At 38.0% G+C, this 22,174-nt stretch overlaps 1 protein-coding gene across 9 annotated transcripts in view; it reads right to left on the bottom strand.

Moving 5' to 3' along the window:
* The window catches only part of TTN (titin), a 299,036-nt gene that overhangs the window by 266,025 nt on the left and 10,837 nt on the right, over window positions 1-22,174 (bottom strand). For all 9 annotated transcript variants that reach the window (XM_088135751.1, XM_088135752.1, XM_088135753.1 and 6 more), the window contains exons 7-24: window positions 19,667-20,009; window positions 18,967-19,110; window positions 18,372-18,497; window positions 15,731-15,868; window positions 14,155-14,292; window positions 12,662-12,811; window positions 12,078-12,215; window positions 10,791-11,072; window positions 10,541-10,666; window positions 8,891-9,160; window positions 8,538-8,603; window positions 6,777-7,035; window positions 5,360-5,420; window positions 5,047-5,256; window positions 4,290-4,432; window positions 2,951-3,156; window positions 1,759-1,989; window positions 1,057-1,301 (exon numbers count right to left, since the gene is read on the bottom strand). In XM_088135751.1, the coding sequence (XP_087991877.1) occupies window positions 1,057-1,301; window positions 1,759-1,989; window positions 2,951-3,156; window positions 4,290-4,432; window positions 5,047-5,256; window positions 5,360-5,420; window positions 6,777-7,035; window positions 8,538-8,603; window positions 8,891-9,160; window positions 10,541-10,666; window positions 10,791-11,072; window positions 12,078-12,215; window positions 12,662-12,811; window positions 14,155-14,292; window positions 15,731-15,868; window positions 18,372-18,497; window positions 18,967-19,110; window positions 19,667-20,009 (3,276 nt within the window). The remainder of the gene's footprint in view (window positions 1-1,056; window positions 1,302-1,758; window positions 1,990-2,950; window positions 3,157-4,289; window positions 4,433-5,046; window positions 5,257-5,359; window positions 5,421-6,776; window positions 7,036-8,537; window positions 8,604-8,890; window positions 9,161-10,540; window positions 10,667-10,790; window positions 11,073-12,077; window positions 12,216-12,661; window positions 12,812-14,154; window positions 14,293-15,730; window positions 15,869-18,371; window positions 18,498-18,966; window positions 19,111-19,666; window positions 20,010-22,174) is intronic.

Raw genomic sequence — 22,174 nt, 5'->3', positions numbered from 1 at the left:
CCACTCAATAAATATTTATGTATGCAGTAAATGTCCCTATGCAGCATATGATGTCAATACAATTAAAACATAGCTACCACTATCACTGAAAATGCATAGAATCACGCAAAAAAAATTCACTGTGCTAACCTCTGCATTTTGCTTCTGTTTTTGTCTAAATAAGTACCATTCATTTGTCTAAATAAACAAGGGTTAGAGAGCAGATATTATCTGTGGAGTGGGATTAAATGAATGGCTACTCAAGGAAATACACATACAGAGAAGGGAAATGCTGAAGAATATGGAAAAGATCCAGGACAATCTTGATCAGAGGTTGCTAATGTCATGGTTATAGAACCAAAACACCCACCAGACCCCATGCCACATAAGGTAGTCCCTCAAATGTAATATAAAAGAAAAGAAAATATTGAAATATTGTGTGATCATAAAATCTTTCAAGAATTGCTTATTTTTGTGCAAGATTTTATGAGATTATGAACTTGGCCATTTTGAAGGAGGACATGTTGGTTATCATGCTTGAATGAATGCCTTCCCCAATATGCTACAAATCAAGAATTTTTGATCATCAAAAGGTTTATTGCGCGTATAAATACCACTGCACCGAGCTAATACCTGTAATTTATAATGAACTTTTTGCATCTCATAATGAAATAAAACAATTACTTGGGGGAAAAAATGTGAATGCCATTCTGAAAGGAGGCCTGCATAGAAATAGCCAGGGTGAAGGTCTTCTCAGTAATGGCATAAATGTATGGTACTCCCTCCCTATAGAAATCCAATGTGTTCTCTCCCTAGTTATTTTCAAAAAGTGATTAAAAATAAAGACCCTGGTTCCATGATTATGAAAGAAAACAATTGCACTCTGCAAAATTTCAGCAATGAAAAGTTTCTTCCATCCTAACGTTCAAAATATATCCACAGAAAAATAAATTCCCTATTCCTAAAATACTGTCTAGATGCAACTGCAAGCAGTTGTCTTAGGCTATAATCTAAAAGTGTATTGGCTTTCCAACATACTCAAGTAATAGCTAACACAAAACTGTTCCTTATTCTTACCGATATCTTCTAATCATTTCAGGTGATGGGATATAACCTGGAGACCCAGTTGGTCCAACAGGCTCAACATATAATTTTGCAGAGCAAATGGCGTTTCCTTTGACATTACTGGCAAAGACAGTATAAATGCCTTCATCTTCAGGTAAGACAACAGGTAAACGTAGACTGGCTCTGCCATCTTCTAGGACTTCCATGTGGTAGTGCTCTCCATGCCTGATACGCTTGCCATCCTTGTACCATACAATCTGCATTGAAGAAGTTACAAAACCATATGAGAGGTGACAGTTCTGAGAAGGACCTTCAGTTCCATAATGAATTGATGATTATTTGTTGGGACTGCTTTGCTGATGTGCTTTTTTCTATGCTTATTTGTAATATATAAAAACACACACAAAATAAAATCTCTGAATAAAAATATGAAAGAGAAAGTTCCAACAGCTCCAAATCTGAGCACTGTTCCTCTCGCTATTATAAACAGTAATCAAAATAATCACTTTGGAGGCAGCCTTCAGATGTATTACTTTAAGCTGCTTAGATTCATTTGATTGTAGCACTTGTAATAAATATAAATAACCATTTTTTAAACCAATATTAAAACCAACAAGATGAAAAAGGGGCCAATGCAATTCCATAAGAAGATGAAGCTGGGAAGAGTACAGGTAACCTATTGCTTTTTCTTCTGAAAGGCAAATACATTCATACCTTTGGCAAAGGATATCCAGTCATTTTACAATGGAAAGTCACACCACTTCCCTCAAGGATTCTGTAATTTTTTAATCTTAATTCAAATCCTGCTTCAATGGTTTCAGATTCAGGAATGTCAACTACCATCTCTTCTCCATCTTCTTCAAGAAGTTCTTCAAGTGTGATCTTAATAATCCGGTATTCAATTTCTTTCATAAGTCTTTCTTCAAAGGAAGAAATATGGAACTCCTGTAGAAAAAGATTCCAATATTAAGAAAAAATGTGAAGAAAAGAAAGGGGAAAATAAAAGGGCGCTGTCTTGTCTAATTTTGAAAAGAAAAAATATTTTGTGACAACCCGCAGTCTTGCATGAGCACCCATGGTTCTCTAGCATCCTGTCATGTTGATAAATTATTTATATTGTTCTTTATAACTCACAGCAGAACCTGGGAGTCGGACAGATAATAATATTTTCCACAGAAAATAGCTTTCTCATAGGAACAGGGGGGTACCGCTAAGGAGGCAAGAAGGAGGAGACAGGTGGAGACTTAAAACAGAAATACATGGGGAAAAAAGGAGACGAGGAAGAGATGTAATGGCTGGCAAACCAAAATGGATTCTAGATAATGTCAGTTATAAGAGTTTATTGTTTTCTGAGATGACTGGGCTAAGACATCTGAAATGGACCAGGGTATGATCTGGAGAACAGCACTGAAGAAGAGGTGGGGCCATTTTGGGAGAAATCTATTCAGTGAAGATGGGCTCTGTGGGAGGAAGATGGACAGGAGAGATAGAAAGAACAAATTTTACCACCTAGGGAGAGAGAGAGAGAGAACCAAGTCCAGCTTGACAGAAAATGCCAGCCAGTATGATTAGCTCCTTACTTAACTCTAAGTAGAAAATATAAGGGAATTTAGACCTAGAAATACATAAGCATTTACTGAACTTTGTAGGTTGCATACATACGCTGTAGGAAAGTAACATTAAAATGCTTATTAAGCCTCAAGCCACGCTAGAGGGAGGTGGGAGTATAGAAAAAAGAAATTTGGCTTCTCTGTCTATAAATAAATCTTGCCTCAGTGCTTGCATACCAGAAACTGCAGTTAAAACTAAACTTGGTTTGCTGTGGTGATAATAATAATGTCACAAGATATGTCTTGTATGATGTCATGGATCAAAACTCATGAACCCACACAAGCCACACACTTACTTGTTCATCAGCAAATGTCCTGATTAATACAGTATCTTTTGCCATTTTCTTCCTAATCAGAGCTTGTTCTTTTTCATATTCCTTTTCATAGTCAGCATATAAAGTTGGTGGGGCAACCGCAGCTACTCTGGGTTCTTGAACATATGCAGTTACTTCAGTTTGATACATGATTTCTTCTTGAGATTTTAGGTAGACCTCATAATCAGCTAAAGGAAAAAAAAGAAACAATAGTTAAAATAATTAAAAATAAAATAATTCTAGCAAGGAACTTACTGTTATTCCTTAACCACTGACATGAGCAATAGTTCCAGTTTAACAGCATTGTATTCTAAAGAGAACACTTCTGTGTTACCAGTTGGAGAGACTAATTCCATGACTAATCCTCCCTCTATAACGAAGTAATCATTAGAGGTTTTAATGAATATTATAAATCACTGGTTCCAAGTAATTTATGGAGACTCATGTGTGAAGTATGAAATCTCTTGGACTGTATCTGGCTACTAGAAGTGCGTGTTGGAAATAATATGAGCTGACCAAGCATGACAGCACTGTGCTCTTTTACTAAAAAAAAATAAGATAAACAGTCATTAGGTATGGTCAGCATCAAAGATTAAATCAATCTCTCTCTCTCTCTTTCTCTCTCTCTCTCTCTCTCTCTCTCTCTTGCTATACATATCCTATCCTTCATTAGCTGCATTCACATAATAGGATAATCCACAAAGCTAAGCTAGCATGAACATACTCACTGGCTCCTCCCTGTGAACAGCACAGCTATTGACCCCCCCACAACCCAGTTTGTTTACAGTTAGATATGTTATCTGAACAAAACGCAGACATTACTTCCAGCTGCACAGAAAGCACAGCCTTGTCTTTCTATGGTTAATTTTGGCCAGAAGTATTCAGATGACACCTTGAGTTATAAGCAAATCACAAGTACTTTGGTAGTCATGTAAGTATGTAGTGGCACAGTGATGTTCCATCTCACATTTCATCACTGACATCACTGTGGCTAGCTGTGGATGTCTCTGGTTGCACAGAATATGCCTTTGACAGATTCCACTATAACTTATAAAATCTGTTGTTTGTTTGTTTGTTTGTTTGTTTATTTATAGGATTTATATGGCCATCAATCTCACAACAGTGATTCTGTTTGTTACTCCTGGACCATATTTATGAAACTTAGGGTCTTTTCTTCCAAGTTTGCCCATATGGTAAAACAGAATGTTCATAATATCACCTTTTAAACAAGGGCAGTATTTGCCAAAGCTCTTTTCCCTCATTATTCTTTAAAATCCATTTCCACCAGTTCTTATCAGTTGACCAGTTCATTTTCACTTACCTTCTTCTAGTAAGGAAGCTGATGCAGAAACTTCCCCGTGTTTGTTACGAGCAACAATAGTATATTCTCCGGCATCATCGGCAAAAGTCATAGAAATTTCAAGTCTGCATTCCCCAGTTTCTTTTTTATAAATTATTTTGTATCTTTAGGAAAGCAAAGAAACAAACCTTCTGAGAAGGAAGAATTATAAAGGCAAAAATTTCAGATCTATCATCTCTACTGAGAGCCAGGTCAAGAGTTTGGAGAGGGGCAGGACTCAGTATGGCCCCATTCGGTCTCAAGAGGAAGCCCCTGCTTCAAGAGACAGAAGAATGGGTCACAAGTGAAGGGAAGATCATGTCTCTGAATGGTTCAGCCAGGCTCACCAAAGTTTTGGCCTTCACATGAGGAGGAGATGTCATTTGATGTTCTCCTTTAGCCAGTCGGATGTCTTGGGCCCAACAGCACTTTCAAGGTTTACACATTACCTCCATCCTAGAACTATTTTTCTAAACACCATACATTCTGATATAGAAGACATGCAATCTTTCTCTTGGAAATAATATGGCCAGTGCACTTTGGGCCTGAGACACTGAAGTTACATAATTATGCAATCTCTGAATGAATTTTATCTTCCAGTTTCAAGTACAATCTGCTGGTAAGCAAGTAATTAGGTACTATACCACTGGAGCAGCATTATATAGTAATTCAGTTGTTTTATACATGCAGTTCTCATACCATGTAGACATAGCATTTCACTATAAAATGCTTATTGTACCTGTAGCCTGTAGTGACAGGAAGCCCAGCTTTCTTCCAGTAAACATGTGGCTTTGGGTTGCCCCCAACTTGGCATTCAAAAATGATGCTTCCGCCTTCAATTAACTTCTGTACAATAGGTTTCCTTATAAAGAACGGAGCTGCAGCTTCTCCAGGTACCTCTTCTGCCGCAGCAATTTCTGCCATTATTACATCTTTTGACTCCACATAGCTAGATGTATTATAAGAAAGGTGAAAAGTCAAGAGTGAAACTGAATGCAGTTACAATGGCAATCAATTTAAAACTAAATCCCCACAATTATTTTAAAAATTACCGTTTTTCTTCTGTGACTTCTTTTACAGAAACAGCTTCTTTGGTTTCAAACTCCTCTGAGACTATTTCAAAACAAAAGAGCAACAAAACTGCCATCAAGATACTTTCCAAAATGGGTCACTAGCAGAGATACCCCACAAGATGCCACTGAGAATGGCAACAAATTAAAGGATTCAATTGCACAATTTGGTTAATCACATTGCTGTGATTAACTTTGGAACCTTCTCCTCCTAGGACTAATTTTGAAAAGATCAGTTTCTGAGAAGGACCAAGAATGAAAATGTTTTATCTAGATCAATCAAATCATCCTGGATTGTTAAGTATTTATAGTTAGAACATGCCGCTTTCCTAATTTTGATTCAATAGGAAATTGCATTTTGTACAAAATAAAAGCCTTCCTTCTCTTGCGCAACCTATTGTGTTTAATATAATCTGAAAAAGGAAAGCATTAATCATTGATCCTATAATGCGTAACGTATTTTCCCTCACCAGTTGAAGCTACATTTTTTACCGCATTGCAACTCTTGCAACCATCTTGTGAGGAATTTCCATATAAAACAAATATGGCATTGGTTATCCTGCCATTTCATGTTCCAAAGATTGACTTTTTCAGCTGAATAACTATTTTTGTATTGAACTCAGTCAAAGTAATGGATGATGATTGCCCCAAATCACTACTTCTTTAAAATAGTTTAGTGAAATCAGTTTTTAAAAAATCAGCTGCTGCTTTTGCCTGATGTGATAATTTCTCTATGGATTGGATTTATAGGATGAATGAGTTTGTCCTTGCCACATGGTGCAATTGCTCAGTACAGTAATGAAAGAGATGTTCCCTTGAGTATGACCCATTTGAAATACTAAGAAAGATTTAGACCACAGTTATTGGACGAGCTGTACATTTCAGTAAAGCACAGGAATATACATTTGAGGGGAATAAAATATGAGCAAAATGTCTATTTTTTTTTCTCTGTGGGTATAAAAGCTGCCATCATGTATAGAACTTCAGGTGAAAAATACTCTTTCTTAAAGTGATAAAATCATCCTGAGTTTCATGGTTGAGGGAGATTTAAAGCCTCTGGTCCAAGACTCTGAACTACCACCCCAAAATGCTTTGGGATTGATAAACTGATAATTTTTGATAACAAAATCATTTGATAAAGAAATTGATAATGGATAATTTTTATAAGGCATGAAAAAAAAATATTACATGTGTGTTAGGACACAGAAGAGTGGGCTCTTGTGACCCCTTTATTTAGAGCCTTGAAAGGCTCAGTGAACCTAGTAACTTCAGCAGGAAAAATATCCTGTTTGTTTCTACCCCCTCAGCCACTTACGTAAGTTTCTTTGATATTATATAATAGTATACTTAACAGACAGCCCACCCAGAAAGTCTCCCCTCCATTTCTTTCCATACATGCCTTGTACAAGGAGGTAGCATGAAGTGCTAACGCTTCCTGCCTCGTTGGTAGCTGTGCAAGTAAATTTCCCACTGTCTTCTGCAAAAGCTTCTCGAATCACAAGGCGAGCAATTCCTGCCTCAAAGGTAATTTGGAAATCAATGGAACTTTCAATGTGGTAGTCCTCTCTGTACCAAGCAACAGTTGGGGCAGGATATGCAGAGATGCGGCACTCCAGGGTGACGGACTCTCCCTCCATGACGGTCACATTTTTCAGCATCTAGATAGCACGAGTAAGAAAGAACCTTGTAGCACCTTAAACAAGTTTATTGTAAGTTTGGGTTGGTCCTCTTCATTTCACAGAAGTAGGAATACATGCGAAAAGGTGCATCTTGGGGTAGGAATACAAGACTAACATCCCAGCTATGAAGACAGAGGGAAATGAAATGCAAAAATTAAGTGTGTGTGTGTGTGTGTGTGTGAGAGAGAGAGAGAGAGAGAGAGAGAGAGGGAGGGAGGAGTGGATGCATGCCCAGAATATTCATATAATCTCTTTACTCATAATAAACATTTTAAAAACACAGGAAACTTTGAACCAATTCTTGCACCCTATGCAGGAATTCAACAGAAGTCATTTCACCTTTGAATACATCTGTCTGGACTGCACTACAGGCAGTGATGCTTTACAACAGTGATAGCTAGAAGTCTACCTAGTAACCTAATACATTAGTAACCATGACAAATTCAAACTGAAGCCATGCCCAGAACTCAAACAATGCTCCTCCTCAGTCTTTTAGATTTAAAAATGCATTGGTGACCTTTTGGATCCTTGCATGCTCTTGTCTTTTGCTGGTGATTTCACTTAATTCCATGCTGTTTTACTTTGTTTTAGATTTGATATAGTTTTTATTATAGCTGTGCATTTCATGAGTTTAAATTTCATTTTGTTCAACTATTGTACAGTCAAGAAATTCTATAAACAAAGGTCTGCCAGGATTTCAGTCTGCTCTGGTATTGGCCACTCCAAAGGCAATATTTTGTGAGTACTGCTGGAATTACTCATCTAAGGTGGACATGATATACTTTACAATACAGTATATCAATAATATATGAGTCTCTTATATAAGATTTATTTATAGATCATGGCACTGTTCACGTAATTGTAGGCTTGTATCTTCTTTTGGTTTATTGTTATTGCCTTCTTTTAAATTGTTACCCAAGATTAAAGGCACTTTGAGAGTGGTAGATCCTCATTCAATTAACGCTGCAGAAGTCTCTCCCTACAGATATTGCAAAATCAGCATAGTAATGGCAAATGCTCAAAACGTTCTATAATCAGTCTTGATAAATTCATGCTGACCTACAATTTAAAACATGAGAGCCACTGAATCTTATTATAAAGTAACAACAACAAAAAATGAATCTAATCTGATTTTCTATTTAATGCAAAAAGTCAGGTTGATTTTGGTCCTACTGGTCACTTGCTTGAATTATGGTATGCACAGTCTCCACTATTCATTTTCACCCATGGAATAGATTCATGCATACCTTCATCTATGCATCTGTTCTCTCCACTGAACTTAACGGGGAAATTCCTGCATGCAGGTATTTCAGACTGCAAAGCATATAGAATTGATTTTACTATCGTCTCTACTTTCAGTTTCTGTACACTAGATGGCACTAGAGCTGCACCATATTTTCATAATGAAACGGGTTAATCAAAAGCTTACAGCAGAGAAGGAGTAAATTAGCCGACCTATTAGCAGAACATCGATTACTTACTGTGACTATAGATGGGGGTGTCGCGGGAACTTCTGTAGGTTCCGGAACTCTAGCAACTTCAATCACCTAGGGAGATTCCAGGCAAAGTTAATTGGTGCCACACAACATTTTGTTCAGCAGCAGCATGCGTGAGAATAGAAATAAGTCAGTGTCCATCTCTTTTGGGTCTTTTCCATTGCTTGCTATGAGGAAATGGTCTTCAGAGATAGAAAGCAATGTCACTACAGATGGTGTACAAAGGTCAGTAGGGAGAGAGGGAAACCTTTAAAAATGGGGAAGGCTGGTAATAAAGGGAAAATGTAAGCACGCATTATTCTGCATGCAAAGATTGAAGAAGGTGCTTCATGACCAACCTTGGGTTCAGCTTCTGGCATTAATTCAACGTGTTCACGTTCCTGCACACTCACACCTATTTCTCTTTTTATTTCAGCACCATAAAGCCTCTGATAGGTGTCGGCAGGAGTCTCTACGAAAGGGAACTGTGGAGAGATGACTTTCTCTGGCATCACTCTGGGTTCAGGAGACTTTGCAACAGGACGCTTCACAGGTTTGGTTATCTTTGGAACAGAAGTGGCTGATAACTCTTTTTGCAGAGTAGCCATAGCAGTTCCTGCTATTGAAACCTAATCAACCCAAGATAAAAAAGAGTTACCACTGCTACTAAACACATATATAGCTATATGTATACATAAATACATGTAACATGTAAATGTTATGGGAAAATACAGCTTCTTTCTTGCAGCTGTTTGGTTCTAACCTTTCAGAAGGTTAGAAACTACATATTACTTTTCTTTCATCAATTATATGTTTTGCCAAGGAGCATTTAAGAAGTATGACTTTAATTTGAATTTTGGAATAAGAAATCATATTTTAATCTTTCAATATTATTTACATTCAAATGTAAGAAGACTTCACTCATATTGTCAATCAGAATTCATAATTTGCTAATTAAGTCATAGCTGATCTCATACAGATCATACAACTCTAGATTTGTCCAGTAGACATAATGATAAATATTGTTTGCAAGAAGACAATTAATTAGCAATTAAATATTATATCAGGTATAACAGACAGGATATACTTGTCTCTTTGTATAGTTTGTCTTCTTTGAGAAAGAAAAAAAGAAAGACTATTTGGGATAACATTAAGTCAATTGCCATAACATTATTTTACATGTATTTGATTTTTTTAAAGTCATCCTCTATATAATGATGAAGAAGTAACACAAATCTGTATTGGAAAAATGAATTAGATGGGATCGTTAGATGATGAGACCTGTAAAGGAGGCAATTACAATGTCAAATGGAAAAATGAGGGGGGGAAAAGTGAGGTAAAGCAAAATCATGTAGACTTGATGAATGCATACAACGTAATTGTGATTAAAGGTGTACAGTATGTTAATTCCTATACAGATTTAGCATGCCACATAACTAACTGAAAGACAGAGCAAACACTATCATTCTATGAATTATTTGATTAATTCAGGAAATGAGCATTTGCAAATAATTTTCTACCCTTCCAGAGAGAAAAGGAGTATGCCAGGCATTTTAGTTAGTATTGTTTCCCTTCTTCCACCTTTTTCCTTGCTTTTCCAGACAAGATATTTTGAAACATCTTGGTCCATATAATTAGAGCATGTAAGATTATTTGTTTTATTGCATAAAACAATATAGATACATTTGTCCACTAGGATAGTGGAATCTCATTTTCCTTCTCCTGCAGTCCCCGAACTCTGCTGTGGAAGGACATCTTCAGATTTGAAGGGTCTGCCAGGGGGAATTGTTCTACCAATGGATGCCATTCTCTTGGTGAACAGCACCATTAAATTCCTTCTATAATAAATAATAGCATTAGCCCCCCCAATAATGTTTCAGTATTAGAACTTTTCTCCTCCCTGTTTCACTTGGCCTCATTCTCTTCTGGCTTATGTAGAGAAAGAAACTGAGTTAACTCTTCCTGCTGACATTTCTATTTGCCTGACATACCCTTCCTTCTCTTCTTACCTCATAAGTATGTTCTGGTTTAGGAACAGTAATTTTTGAAACTGTAAAATGAGGGCTTGCTGTACGGGGACGTATGTGTTCCACATGGATTGGTTTGTCGAGCGATGTTTCTGCAGTCCTTTTAATCTAAATTAACCAATAAAATGGGCATTGAGAAGGTGGTGCCACTTGCCAAACAGGAAAAGAAGAAAAGAAAGAAAGAAGCTTGGCAGCCATTGGAAATGGCTGCATGGTTAAATTTGAGCCTAACCTGTGTTGGTATGTCCATTTCCATTTTTTCAGCAGCTACAACATGTATTTCAGGAGGAACTCGAACCTCCTCAGTTTTCACCTCTTTGGTGACAATATGTGGTTCTGGTGGTGCCTCAACAACATGTCTTGCTAAAGCATGTTCTTTATATCCATACTCCAAAAATGCCTGCTCAGAATAAGCTTCTTCGGCATAACCTGGCTCTCTTGGTTCTCTAACGCGTGCTTGGTCAACTGCATGAACAACTGTGGCTACGGCTTCAGCCTTTTTCTCAACACCAATCTAAAGGCAACATTTGCAAAACATTGATACATAGCTACGTTAATGACAGAACAGCTAGCATACAGGACATAACATTCAAAAATCTTACATTTCCAGCCTTCTATTAGCCAGATATTTTTCTTATTCCATATGCACATGCATTTCTGATTACAATTATATATAACATTTAATATCTCCACGTGTTCTGGAGCTCTGTTTATTGAGGTCACATTTAACATTCCTTAGCAAAGTCCAAATATAGAGAAAGGAATACTACACTGAATACAATGCAGACAGTTAATGCTTACTTGCAGTACAGAATGTATATACAACATGTTCAACCATTGTATTTTAAGATGAGAAGAAGGAAGGAAGGAACGGAGGGAGGGAGGGAGGGTGGGAGGGAGGCACATATAGTAGCATGGTCGATGAAGACTTACAGACACGCAAGCTTCTCAGAAATACACAAATAATTTTGCAACACACATTTCAAAAAAACCTTGAGTGTTCATTCCATTTACAACAGATCTTCCAATGCATTTCAAATAGGTTGAAATCATGTCTTTGAATGTTTACTTTGTTATGGTATTAATTTATATTGCTTTCCTAAACACATCTACCCAAAAATACACTTCATGGAATTTAAAGGGACTGAATTACAAAAAAGTGCGTTTAGGCTACAGATTCAATCAAATTCTGATACCTGAAGCATCATAAAGAAAAGAAACACCATTTTCTCAGTACTCTAATTATTCAATGTAGGAATCTATAATTAATTTCTGAGATGCATATTAATTGTTAGAGTAGAACAATATCATATGGTGTTACTATTTCTTTTGTTTTTATTGCTGCATATATTGTTTTATTTTTTGGCTTGTAAGCAGCTCAGAGCTTGGCTTTAAGATGGGTGGCTATACACATGTTTTAAATAAATAAATAAATATTGGCACTAGACTGAGTCAAAATTTTGCACAGTTTTGAATAATTTTTATTAGTCAATGTCATGTTTTGGTGAGTGCTATTCACCTGATCATGAACTAGATGGATTTGTTCTCTTTTGCCAGCAACTTCTTCTCTAGTTCTTGATATTATATCTTGTTCCTTGCGTTTATCAACCTCAGTGATTTTCGGAACTATGGCAATTTTCTCAGTCTCCTGTCTTACCTGATTGTATTATAGCAAGAACATAAGTTTTAGGTTACATAATGTCTCAAACAAACGACGACAGCAAGATATCAGAAAGAAATATATTCCAATTTATGGACAGAGAAAGGTTAACAGATTAAATGTTTTATGTTCTGCCCCTGCAGAATATTTCAGTTCCTGAAGCAGATAAATATTGATGCTTGGTTATTAACTGACTGGGTAGTTACATGTTAAAAAACTGCAAGTTTAGTATATGAAGTTTTAAAGCCCAAAACACCATCACAGGGAAGCTGTGAACGTATTATGGCACACCGTATGAAAGAAAGATCATTTCCCATTTCTCTTCATGAATGCAATCAGAAAAAGATATGGAAGAGTTAGTACACTTATTGAGGAATTATGGGGATGTCAGTGTGAGAATGGGACATGAGAATAACCATCACATTAACAATGGTCCTATTCACCTTATCTTGGATAAAGTGGGCTTGTACTTCTTGCTGGGTAGTAATTCTCTCTGTAGTTTTTACTACTGGTGCGGGCACTTTGGGTTTGTCAGCTGTAATTACTACCTTAGGTACAGAAGGTTTCACGGGCTTCACAACTTCTTTCCTTGTCTGATGTTTATAGCAAAAAGAGAGGTGTGATTATACATGTGGTGTTGCAAAAATGTTCATTTAGACAGCAGGGAAAAGCAGGCAGGAAGCAGTAAAGCACATGAAATTACAAAGAGGCAAAAATAATAAAAAATTCCATTCCATTTCTAAAATTACTAATCTACAGTCTTCATACAGCTCCATTTTAATCTACATGGCTCTATTATATTTAATAGAGCTGACTTAAAATGCAGAAGGGGCAAGCTGACAATTTATGAATGAAGTGTAAGTAAATCGCAGGCTCTTTTTAGTGAAATAGCTACCCTTCACTTTCATTTTCGGAACATAATGAGAATATAAGAACAATCTTTTAGGGAACCAGGGTTGGGGGAGAATTTTGTTTGGGCCAGATTTTTAAGTGAACAGATTTAGTTTATACTTTCTGGATCAATATGCAGATTGGAACATAATTTATCTTCTGAGCTGAATTTTGCAAGGCACACATGAGGGAAAGTTCCATTTAAAACATCATGTATTCTAGAAAATTGTCAATTAAACACATCTGCTGGGATAAGTTGGAATCTCAGAATAAACTGGAAGTTGGTTGAAAGGGATTTATGTTTGAATTTATATGAGAATTACACTGATCTGAGACAAACTGATTTCTAGACCTACACAAGAACATGATTTCTTATAATCACCTCTGAATTTAGATCCATGTGGAACAAGCTGTGGGAAAAAAACCCTAGTATTTGTTGTAACTCAAACCAAATTCAGTTCCTAAACATGATTTTTTAAAGATTTGCAGAATATTAATTTGTAACTATAACATTAATTATGTCCCTTTGAAACATTTCTTCATCAACCCCTGTTAAAGCAAAAGAAGATGCAGAGATAGCAATGAAATCGGTGGGTCGTTTTAAAATGTGAGCAAAAATAGTTACTGAATTTCAGTGGCTAAATTGAATACCGACAAGTTTTTTCTTATTCTCCTTGATGCCTGCAAGAACAATCAGACTGAAAACCACCAATAATCATTCAGTGAAAAATATGAGCATCTGAATAAGAAAAGAAGATATGTTCCATAAAATTCCTAGATGGATTATTTCTTAATTTTTCTGTTGTATTTTTTAACTTTGATGGATTTCTTTTGGGCAGATAAGTCTTTTAAATCAATCAATGGAATTTTAATTAGGATTAAATTGTTGATTCGTTTTCATTAAAAGAAGAGAACTTTCATAAAAGGGAGCAAAGTTGCTGTTGCAGTGATACAGTTCACAAGGAAACAAAGGAAAATAAAAAAGAAATGTGAAAATGAAGTTTGCAACTGAGCAGGAACAAAATTGTGCAAAATTTATATTCACCCTTTCATGAGCGATGCGCATTTCTTCCCTTCTGATAGATATTTCTTCTCTAGCTCTTGAAATCTCTTCTTGTTTCTTAAGTGTGTCAGGAGCAATTATTACCTTGGGCACAGGAACTTTCACTGGTTCTTTTCTTATCTAATTGTGTGATAGAAAAGAAAGGATTTCAATTACCAGATTCTCCTCCCCCCAACTCTCACCACTAATTATATCATTTTTTCAGTAATAGAGATAACCTTAAACAGCACATGAACACAGTTCTGCAAAGAGCTAAGTATTAAAATAAATGAGTCTGCTAAACTCCATCCTGGATTATGGCCAATGTGGAGAACAGCAATTCTAGAACTGGAATGTTTATATTTATTTTATTTTATCTTGTTTCGTTTCATTCATGCATCAGGATATTTTTAACCACATTGAACAAGCTGTATTAAACTGGTTTGCACCCAGAGCCATAATGGGTGGCTTCACAAAGCAAACTACATTACAAACTTCATGTTTTGTAAGTAACTATTTGTATTGTTGTGGGGCTATGTATTTTACTTTAGATAGCCACAATCCTAAATACATTAGAGCACATCAGATACATTAGTTGTCCAAAGTGGAATACCCTTCACAAAATATACCTTGTACCAATTATTTCTATTTGATAAAAACTGTTGGGAATAAAAAGGAACGGCAATCGTGTTTCTGATTAGCAAGAGTACCTAAAAAAATTGTTCCAAGGTGTCCTTATATCATCTCAAAGCTCCAGAAACCTGCCCGGCATAATCTAGCCCAGTTTTCTGTATCCCCTGCTCCTGGCTGCTGATGTGCTGAGCATGCTGGGTTTTCATGGTGTGGTGGGGAGGCAATTACCCCATCATTTTTTTAAGAAAAGGCAGTGTCTCCCCAAATTGCTGGGTATTTCCTTTTCCTTCTCAGTGGCCCCATTTTGGCTCCTGGGTTTGTTATTTAAGTAAGTGATGTTATATTATTTACCACCAGAGAAATAAGGTTTGGGCTGCTTTTCTTAAACAACCAGATTGACTTGAAGCAAAGCAAAACCCCGAGAGTAACTGTTTCTAAGGAAATATTCTGTTGCTGTACAGTTTGTGTATGTCAAAAACAATTTTTGGAATGCCCCACAATTTCAAAAGCAGTTTTCCATACATGAAAGGAATAAGAAAACTACTATTTAAGAAAACGAGTGTACTGTTGTTGCCTTAGGTGTACAATCCTAGCTCTATAAATTCTGGCCTCTAAGATCAAAACTTCTCTTTATTAAATTAGCAAACATAATTAGTCACGTTTACTTTAGATACAGGATTTAGAGAGACTTCTGTGAATGTTAAAAATGACAAACATAACCAATCCATTGTGGATGGAAGGGAAATGTCAAGCTAGAGGCATATCAAATCAAATCAAATCTTTATTATGATCATAGACCCGCATAAAGCTAGAGACATCATTTCTAAAGAGGAATTCTTCAAAGTTGTAACAAGCAAGTCAAAGGAGAAATGGATGCATGTTTAATAGTGCTAATAAATTTTGTAACTAAGGAAAAGGAAGCTTTTTGCACAAAAGCAATGTTCACCTTTTCACGAGTAATATGAATTTCCTCCTTTCTCATAGGAATTTCTTCTCTAGCTCTTGAAATCAGTTCTTGTTCTTTAATTGTGTCAGTGGCAATTATTACCCTGGGCACAGGAACTTTCACTGGTTCTTTTCGTATCTAATGTTATGGTAGGAAAAAGAGAGTATTAATCATTGAATCTAAGCAAACAATAACAACAAAAACTCTCAAAACAAATTGCACATGATATAACCATAATCAGCACGTGGGGAAGGTTTGGCATAGGACTGAAATAAATAAGCTTCAGTGTGAGAAACTCCATCCTATACTATCGCTGATAAGTAAAATTGCAAGCTATAACTGAAATTGTTATATTTGTTCCATTTCAACCCATGGTTTGTTGAACAAGCCACACAAATCTGGTTTGTAGGTAGAAGCCATAACAGATGCATTCACAAGCAAAGTACATTATGGACTTAGTGTTTGTAAATCTATTTGTATGGTTACAGAGTTGTAAATTTTACTTTATATCTTTGGATAGCTACAATTCTGAGCACACTGGAGGCAGATTTGATCCAATATTTCTCCCAATAATATATTGACAGAATGCATATTGTACATTTATCATAACTGGGTGGATAGGACTCTTGTTCTTGATTAACAAATGGGTTCTCAACAAATGGTTCCAGACTGATCTTGTTTTCCTATCGGAGCAGTGGCAATGTGATCTGAAGATGGAGGAACTCTCTGTAGCTCCCCTGTCATGGTCAGATCATGCTTTAGTTGTCATGAGATTCTCTGGTGCTGCCCCATGCCACAGGGAGATGGGACCTACTAGATCGGTCCACTCTTGGCATCTAGTGGACCCTGATGGGTTCCAGAGGGAACTGGGGGTCATTCCTGATGATCTGCTCCACGCTCCAGCTGAGGCTTTGGTCATCACTTGGAGTGAGAGGGTGGCTGAGGCTTTGGAGCATCTGGAGCATTGCTGGAGATTGATGAGCAATGAACTTAATCAAACATGGGTGATAGCTGCTATTAAGGCCTACCTAGTGGTGGTAAGGGTGACGAAGCCACAATACTTCTCCACTCTTATTGCATCTGCAGATAGCTGCCTGGTGGCCTTGTTTAGGGTGACCTGAGCCCTCCTGGGGAAGGAGGACTTGGAAGCTCACCTACAGGGCCACACAGAGGAATTTGCAAAGCATCTGTCAGCCAAAAGCCCTCAAATTCATTCCCAGTTAGACATTAGCTTTGTATGGGTCTAGTGGAGATGCCTGGGGCACGGTCTTGCCCAGTTATCTGGGAATGGTTTGAACCTGTTGGACCTGAGGAAGCGGACAGGGTTCTTATGACTGTGCCATTCCCTAGGCAGCGTTTCTTGGCCCTTTCTCCCAAGGTCTTTCCACACACACATTACACCTGGTGCCTGGAGGCTGTGGGGGTCTGGATGGGGAATAACAGGCTTCAAATGAACCCTGGCAAGACTGAGTAGCTCTGAGTTTTGGGGCCTTCTGGATCTGGGACTTTATCATCTTTGGTACTGTATGGGGTGGCACTACGCCAGACAGACCCAGTGCACAATGGGGGGGGGGGGCTCCTTCTAGACTCATGACTCCTGCTCAAGGAGCAGGTAGCAGTCATGGCTAGGAGGGCCTTTGCTCAGCTTCACATTGTGTACCAGTTGCACCCTTTCCTGGATCGCGAGTCTCTACCCACAGCCACTCATTCCCTGGTCACCTCCAGAGTGGATTACAATAATGCACTCTACATGGGGCTGCCCTTGAAGAGTATCCAGAAGCTTTAACTGGTGCAGAATGTGGCTGTGTGGACAGTTATGTGTGCTCCTAGGAAGGAACATGTTACATCTCTGTTCCTTGAGCTGCATTGGCTGCTCGTTTGCTTCCAGGTGCAATTCAAGGTTCTGGTTTTGACTTTTGAAGCCCTACATAGCATGGGACCAGGTTATTTGAGGGATCGCCTCTTCACAATTACAGTACATCTACCCATCCCATCGGGTCCAGCAGGAGAGGCATACTGCGGGTCCTGTCTGCTAAACAGTTCGATCTGATGGGACCCAGACAACGTGCCTTTTCTGCTGTGGTTCTTTCCCTCTGGAACATTATCCCCCCCTGAGGTAAGGTTACCCCATCCCTGTTAGCCTTTCAGAAGGCCCTGAAAATGTGGCTTTTCCAGCAGCCTTGGGGATCCCAGGGGGAGCCTGTGCAATGGTTATGTTGTGTTTAAATGATTGTTCCTCTCCTGAAATCTTGCTTTTATTTATATTTTAAAGGTTTTTTAAACAGCCTTGATATTGTTTTAATTGCTGGTTGTATGTTGCCCAGAGTCACGTTCAGTGAGATGGGCAGCCATATAAATGTGTTTGTTTGTTTGTTTGTTTGTTCGTTTAAATACGTCCTCACATCCTTTCAGAATTCTAGATGCCTGCCCAGGATAACCTAATTCAGTTTTCTGAATTTGTGTGGGCCAACAGAAAGACAACATTTCATGGCTATTCAGTAGGCTGACTTTTCATAGCACTTGTTGGGGGGAGTGGGAGGGAATTCCCCCTTATACATTGATAATAAAGTATATCATGGAAATGAAGCTTGCAAATGAAACTCAAGTAACTTTTTTCTATGAGTAAATAGGTACTATTCACCTTTTCCTCAGTGATCTGTATTTGTTCTTCTTTTGTAGTAACTGCTTCTCTGGCTCTTAATATCATTTCTTGCTCTCTGGCTTTCTCAGTAGCAGTAGTAACTACTATGGCAGCTTCTTTTTTAACCTTTTTTTTTAGTGGCAAAAACAAAGAAAAAGCAAGCTATAACATTTAATTCAATCAATCGTCCCTTTATAAAATGCATGCAAAATATAATAGCGAATGAAGGGAAATATACTCGGGAGCAAAGGTTAGTTTAAGCTCAGCAAGGGGGGAAAAAAATAAATGAACTTTCAGAAAACCTTTGTCACTATGATAAATGCATTAGATGAATTAAGATGAACTCAATTTTTAATCAAGGTTATTTAACTGATTCAGGACCAGTTTTAAAACTATTAACCAATTCCTGACATTAACTCTGGCGGATTCATTGAATCCACAAGCAGCAGCTTATTGGTTTGTCTGTATCATTAAGACATGCTTGTCTGTAGCATTTGCCAGCATTTTGTTGACTTTCTGCAAATGTCTGCATTAGTAGTATGTAATGGAAAGCAAGGGGAGAGTGTTATTTATTGTCACTTTGCTTTATATCTACCTGCTCCTGGACAGGCGGAATGTGTACTGCAGTCGTGGCTGTCCTTCTAGCCACCTGCTCTACAGGGCTTGGAAGAGGTTCTCTCTCTCTGGCCATGTCAACAGCTGCAACTACTGTAGCGACAGCTGCTGTTCTGTCAATGTCCTGCAGGATCCAAACGAGTGACATGAAAAGACAGCTCATTGGGATACAGCATCAGCAACATGAGCAATCGGTACAAATGCAAGCAACTGCTATACCATATTGTCCTGTGTCAACATTATAGCACAATTGCCTAAATTAGGGGTTGGCATTCTATGGCAGCGGGACCCAATGACTGGCCCGCTGCCTGTTTTTATATGGCCCCTGGCTAAGAAAGGGCAGGTGAGTGGCAGCTCCTGGGGCAAGGGGCAGGAGCAAGGGACGGGGTCAATGGTGGTAGCCTATTAGCAGCCTTCTTGCTGGTGGGACAGCACCGTATTAATGGCTGCCGTGTTCCTTGGCCTGCAGACCTGCCAGCTGGACCCATGGAGGCAGAGGAGGGGCAGGATCTTTACAAAACAAAGTTTGCCAACCCCTGGCCTAAATAACAGCAAGTAAAAAGAGGAACAGGGTGCCTATTTTCCTCAAAACAGACCCATTCTGTGGCACGACCACATTATTTTGAGCAAAAAGCCCTACACTTTGCGCAGTACAGTACTTTTCCGTGCAAAGGACTCACCTCTGTAACTGCTGCCGCGGCAGCAGCAGCAGCAGCAGCACCAACTGCGAGGGTGGCATCTGCTGCAGCGGCTCCGCTGACAGCAATCTGTTCATGCAGTCCGTATCTCCCTTCCCATCTTTCTTCAGTCCTCATCTGGGTGGCGCTCGTAGTTATTCTGGTGTCTTTCATTCTGGTTTCAGACGTAGCTACGTAGCCTTCCTGTTTCCATGGAGGAAGCACCTCAGCCCCCATTGCTGCCGCCGCTGCTGCCTGTGTTTTCCGGACCAAGAGTGGTGACCTCACAGGTCTGATAGGCGACGTAGAGACTGAGAGCCTTCCAACCCCAGCAGGAGACACCGGTCTGTAACAAAATACAGCTGATATTGATGCCGGGGAAGAACAGCCCACCAAAGGGACTCTGGACAGATGGAAAGCTAAGCCGCCAGTAGCCCTCCAGAATACCCAATCCCATCAAACGGTGCCCTTCTTCCCATTGTTCATTTAGTTTCAATTCCATGCAAACTAAACTCTTTGCAATCTTAAGGACTGGTTCCTGACTCTTCTTGCAGCAGCCCCTTTTCCTTTTGTATAGTGCCTTTTTACTTTCTAAACCTAAGGGCAGTTAGTCAGCTAGCATTACTGTGAGCCTTCCTGGCATATAAATGATTTAAATTAATTAGTAATAATTTTCAAAGAAAACTGATGTTGCCAATTGTTCCTAATCTGATGCACTTCAGATGTTTTGGACTGTAATTCCCATCAGTCTTGACTGCTGGTTAGATTGATTGCAACTAATAGGAATTAGAATCCATCAGGTTGAGAAAGGCTGATTTAGAAGAACATTCTGAGCAGAGGTCCATTAGCAATAGAGGTCTTTAGGAAATTAATAATATTTTGCTTTTTGCTTATTTTTCCTTTCTCTTCTGCCTACTGAGTTTGAGAACGCAACCTGGCTGCAAAAAGGAGAGACCATAAGTGGAAATTGTCACCAATTACAGAACTGTCCTACAGATGTCACTATTGTAAAACTATTGTAACTCTATGGCTATACTATTGTAGGTCCTTATCTAGGAAATCACAATGAGTGATTTTAAATCTCTGTAACAACAGATGGGCATTCTGTTCCTTTGAGATGCAGAGCTAAGAGTACCTATATATCTATATTTTAAGGCAGAGTAGGGGATTATAAAATATATGATATCTATGTTTGCTTCCCAGCTATTCTGACCCCCCAAATGGCTTTCTTCCTGTCTGAAATGACAAATCAGCAACTCAAGACACCAGGGCTATAATATTCTCCCGCCAAAATTCTAAAAAATAAAAATGAATTCTTATGTACAGAAAATATATCAGGGAAGAGGAAAGGCTAGAATCCCATGTAGATGACATTTAGGGTGGTTTTTTTACACGGAGGGATTAGTTTATAGCTGATGATGACATAAATGATATTTTATAAATAGTAATAATTTCATTAACAAAACATTCTATGAATATTACAATCCTCCATAAGGGTAAAAAGGCATAACCATTTTGTATGTAGGAATGAAAAGGTGATAGAAGGCTATAATAAAGGTAAATAAAATGCTATTGTAACCTTAAAAATATTAATTTAAAATGTCTCTTCCAGTATGACTGCAAATAGAAATAGACTGTGGCATTTACTTTGGATTACTTTGTCTGCAACTGAAATATAATATCTACACACTCAACCTAAAGACATTACCAGAAATTCTGGATTCCTGGTTCCAAGCAGCCTTATTTCAAGTAAATATGAAGGATCAGGGAACATCACAGAAAAAAAAAAGAATTGGTTGCCACTAGATGGCACCTTTCAGTAATTGGCTTGGGCTACAGTCAGCATTAAGAATGTTTGAAAGAAGCTGTTTGGTGAAATTATCTATCTATATGCCAATAAACAGTTTATCTATGCTTATATGCTGACTCATACTAGCGCTTCAATGTTTTCAACATTATTATCAGGAACTGGACTAAAAACTTCCTCTGCAAATTTCTTCACGGGAAGACAAATACTAAAGTGTTTTAGTAGATGGTAGACGATGGAATTATCTTTAAAATAAGGAGACAGGTATTATTATTATTATTATTATTATTATTATTATTATTATTATTATTATTATTATTATTATTTAATGACAACACAAGTTTTGATTCTGCTTCAACTACTGACACAGCTGCATGGAACAACTTCCCAGGAGTCCCTTCAGAATCTGCCTGTGTCTGTCTCTCTCTGTCTGTCTGTCTGTCTGCCTATGGGAAATCTGTCACCCATTCCCTATCTGAAAGCTACAGGTATTTGTTTCTCTTTGGTTGACAGGGAAGAAATCACCCCATGAAAGAAAAGAGGTGATATTTGATCCAGCTTTAGAAGACAGACATGTGCATATACATGCACACATATAGATGTAATTTTTTTCCTATGATAACTCACAGGACTATGTAATAGCACTGCTGGCCAGAAATATTTTGCTGTACCTCTTAAAGATCAATGTTTGCCTGCCACTAAAC

Source organism: Python bivittatus, unplaced genomic scaffold, assembly GCF_059951505.1.
Source record: "Python bivittatus isolate LINGU-HERP-01145 unplaced genomic scaffold, Pbiv_v1 ctg000200_np1212, whole genome shotgun sequence".
NCBI lineage: Eukaryota > Metazoa > Chordata > Lepidosauria > Squamata > Pythonidae > Python > Python bivittatus.
This window is presented reverse-complemented; position numbering and strand designations above follow the sequence as displayed.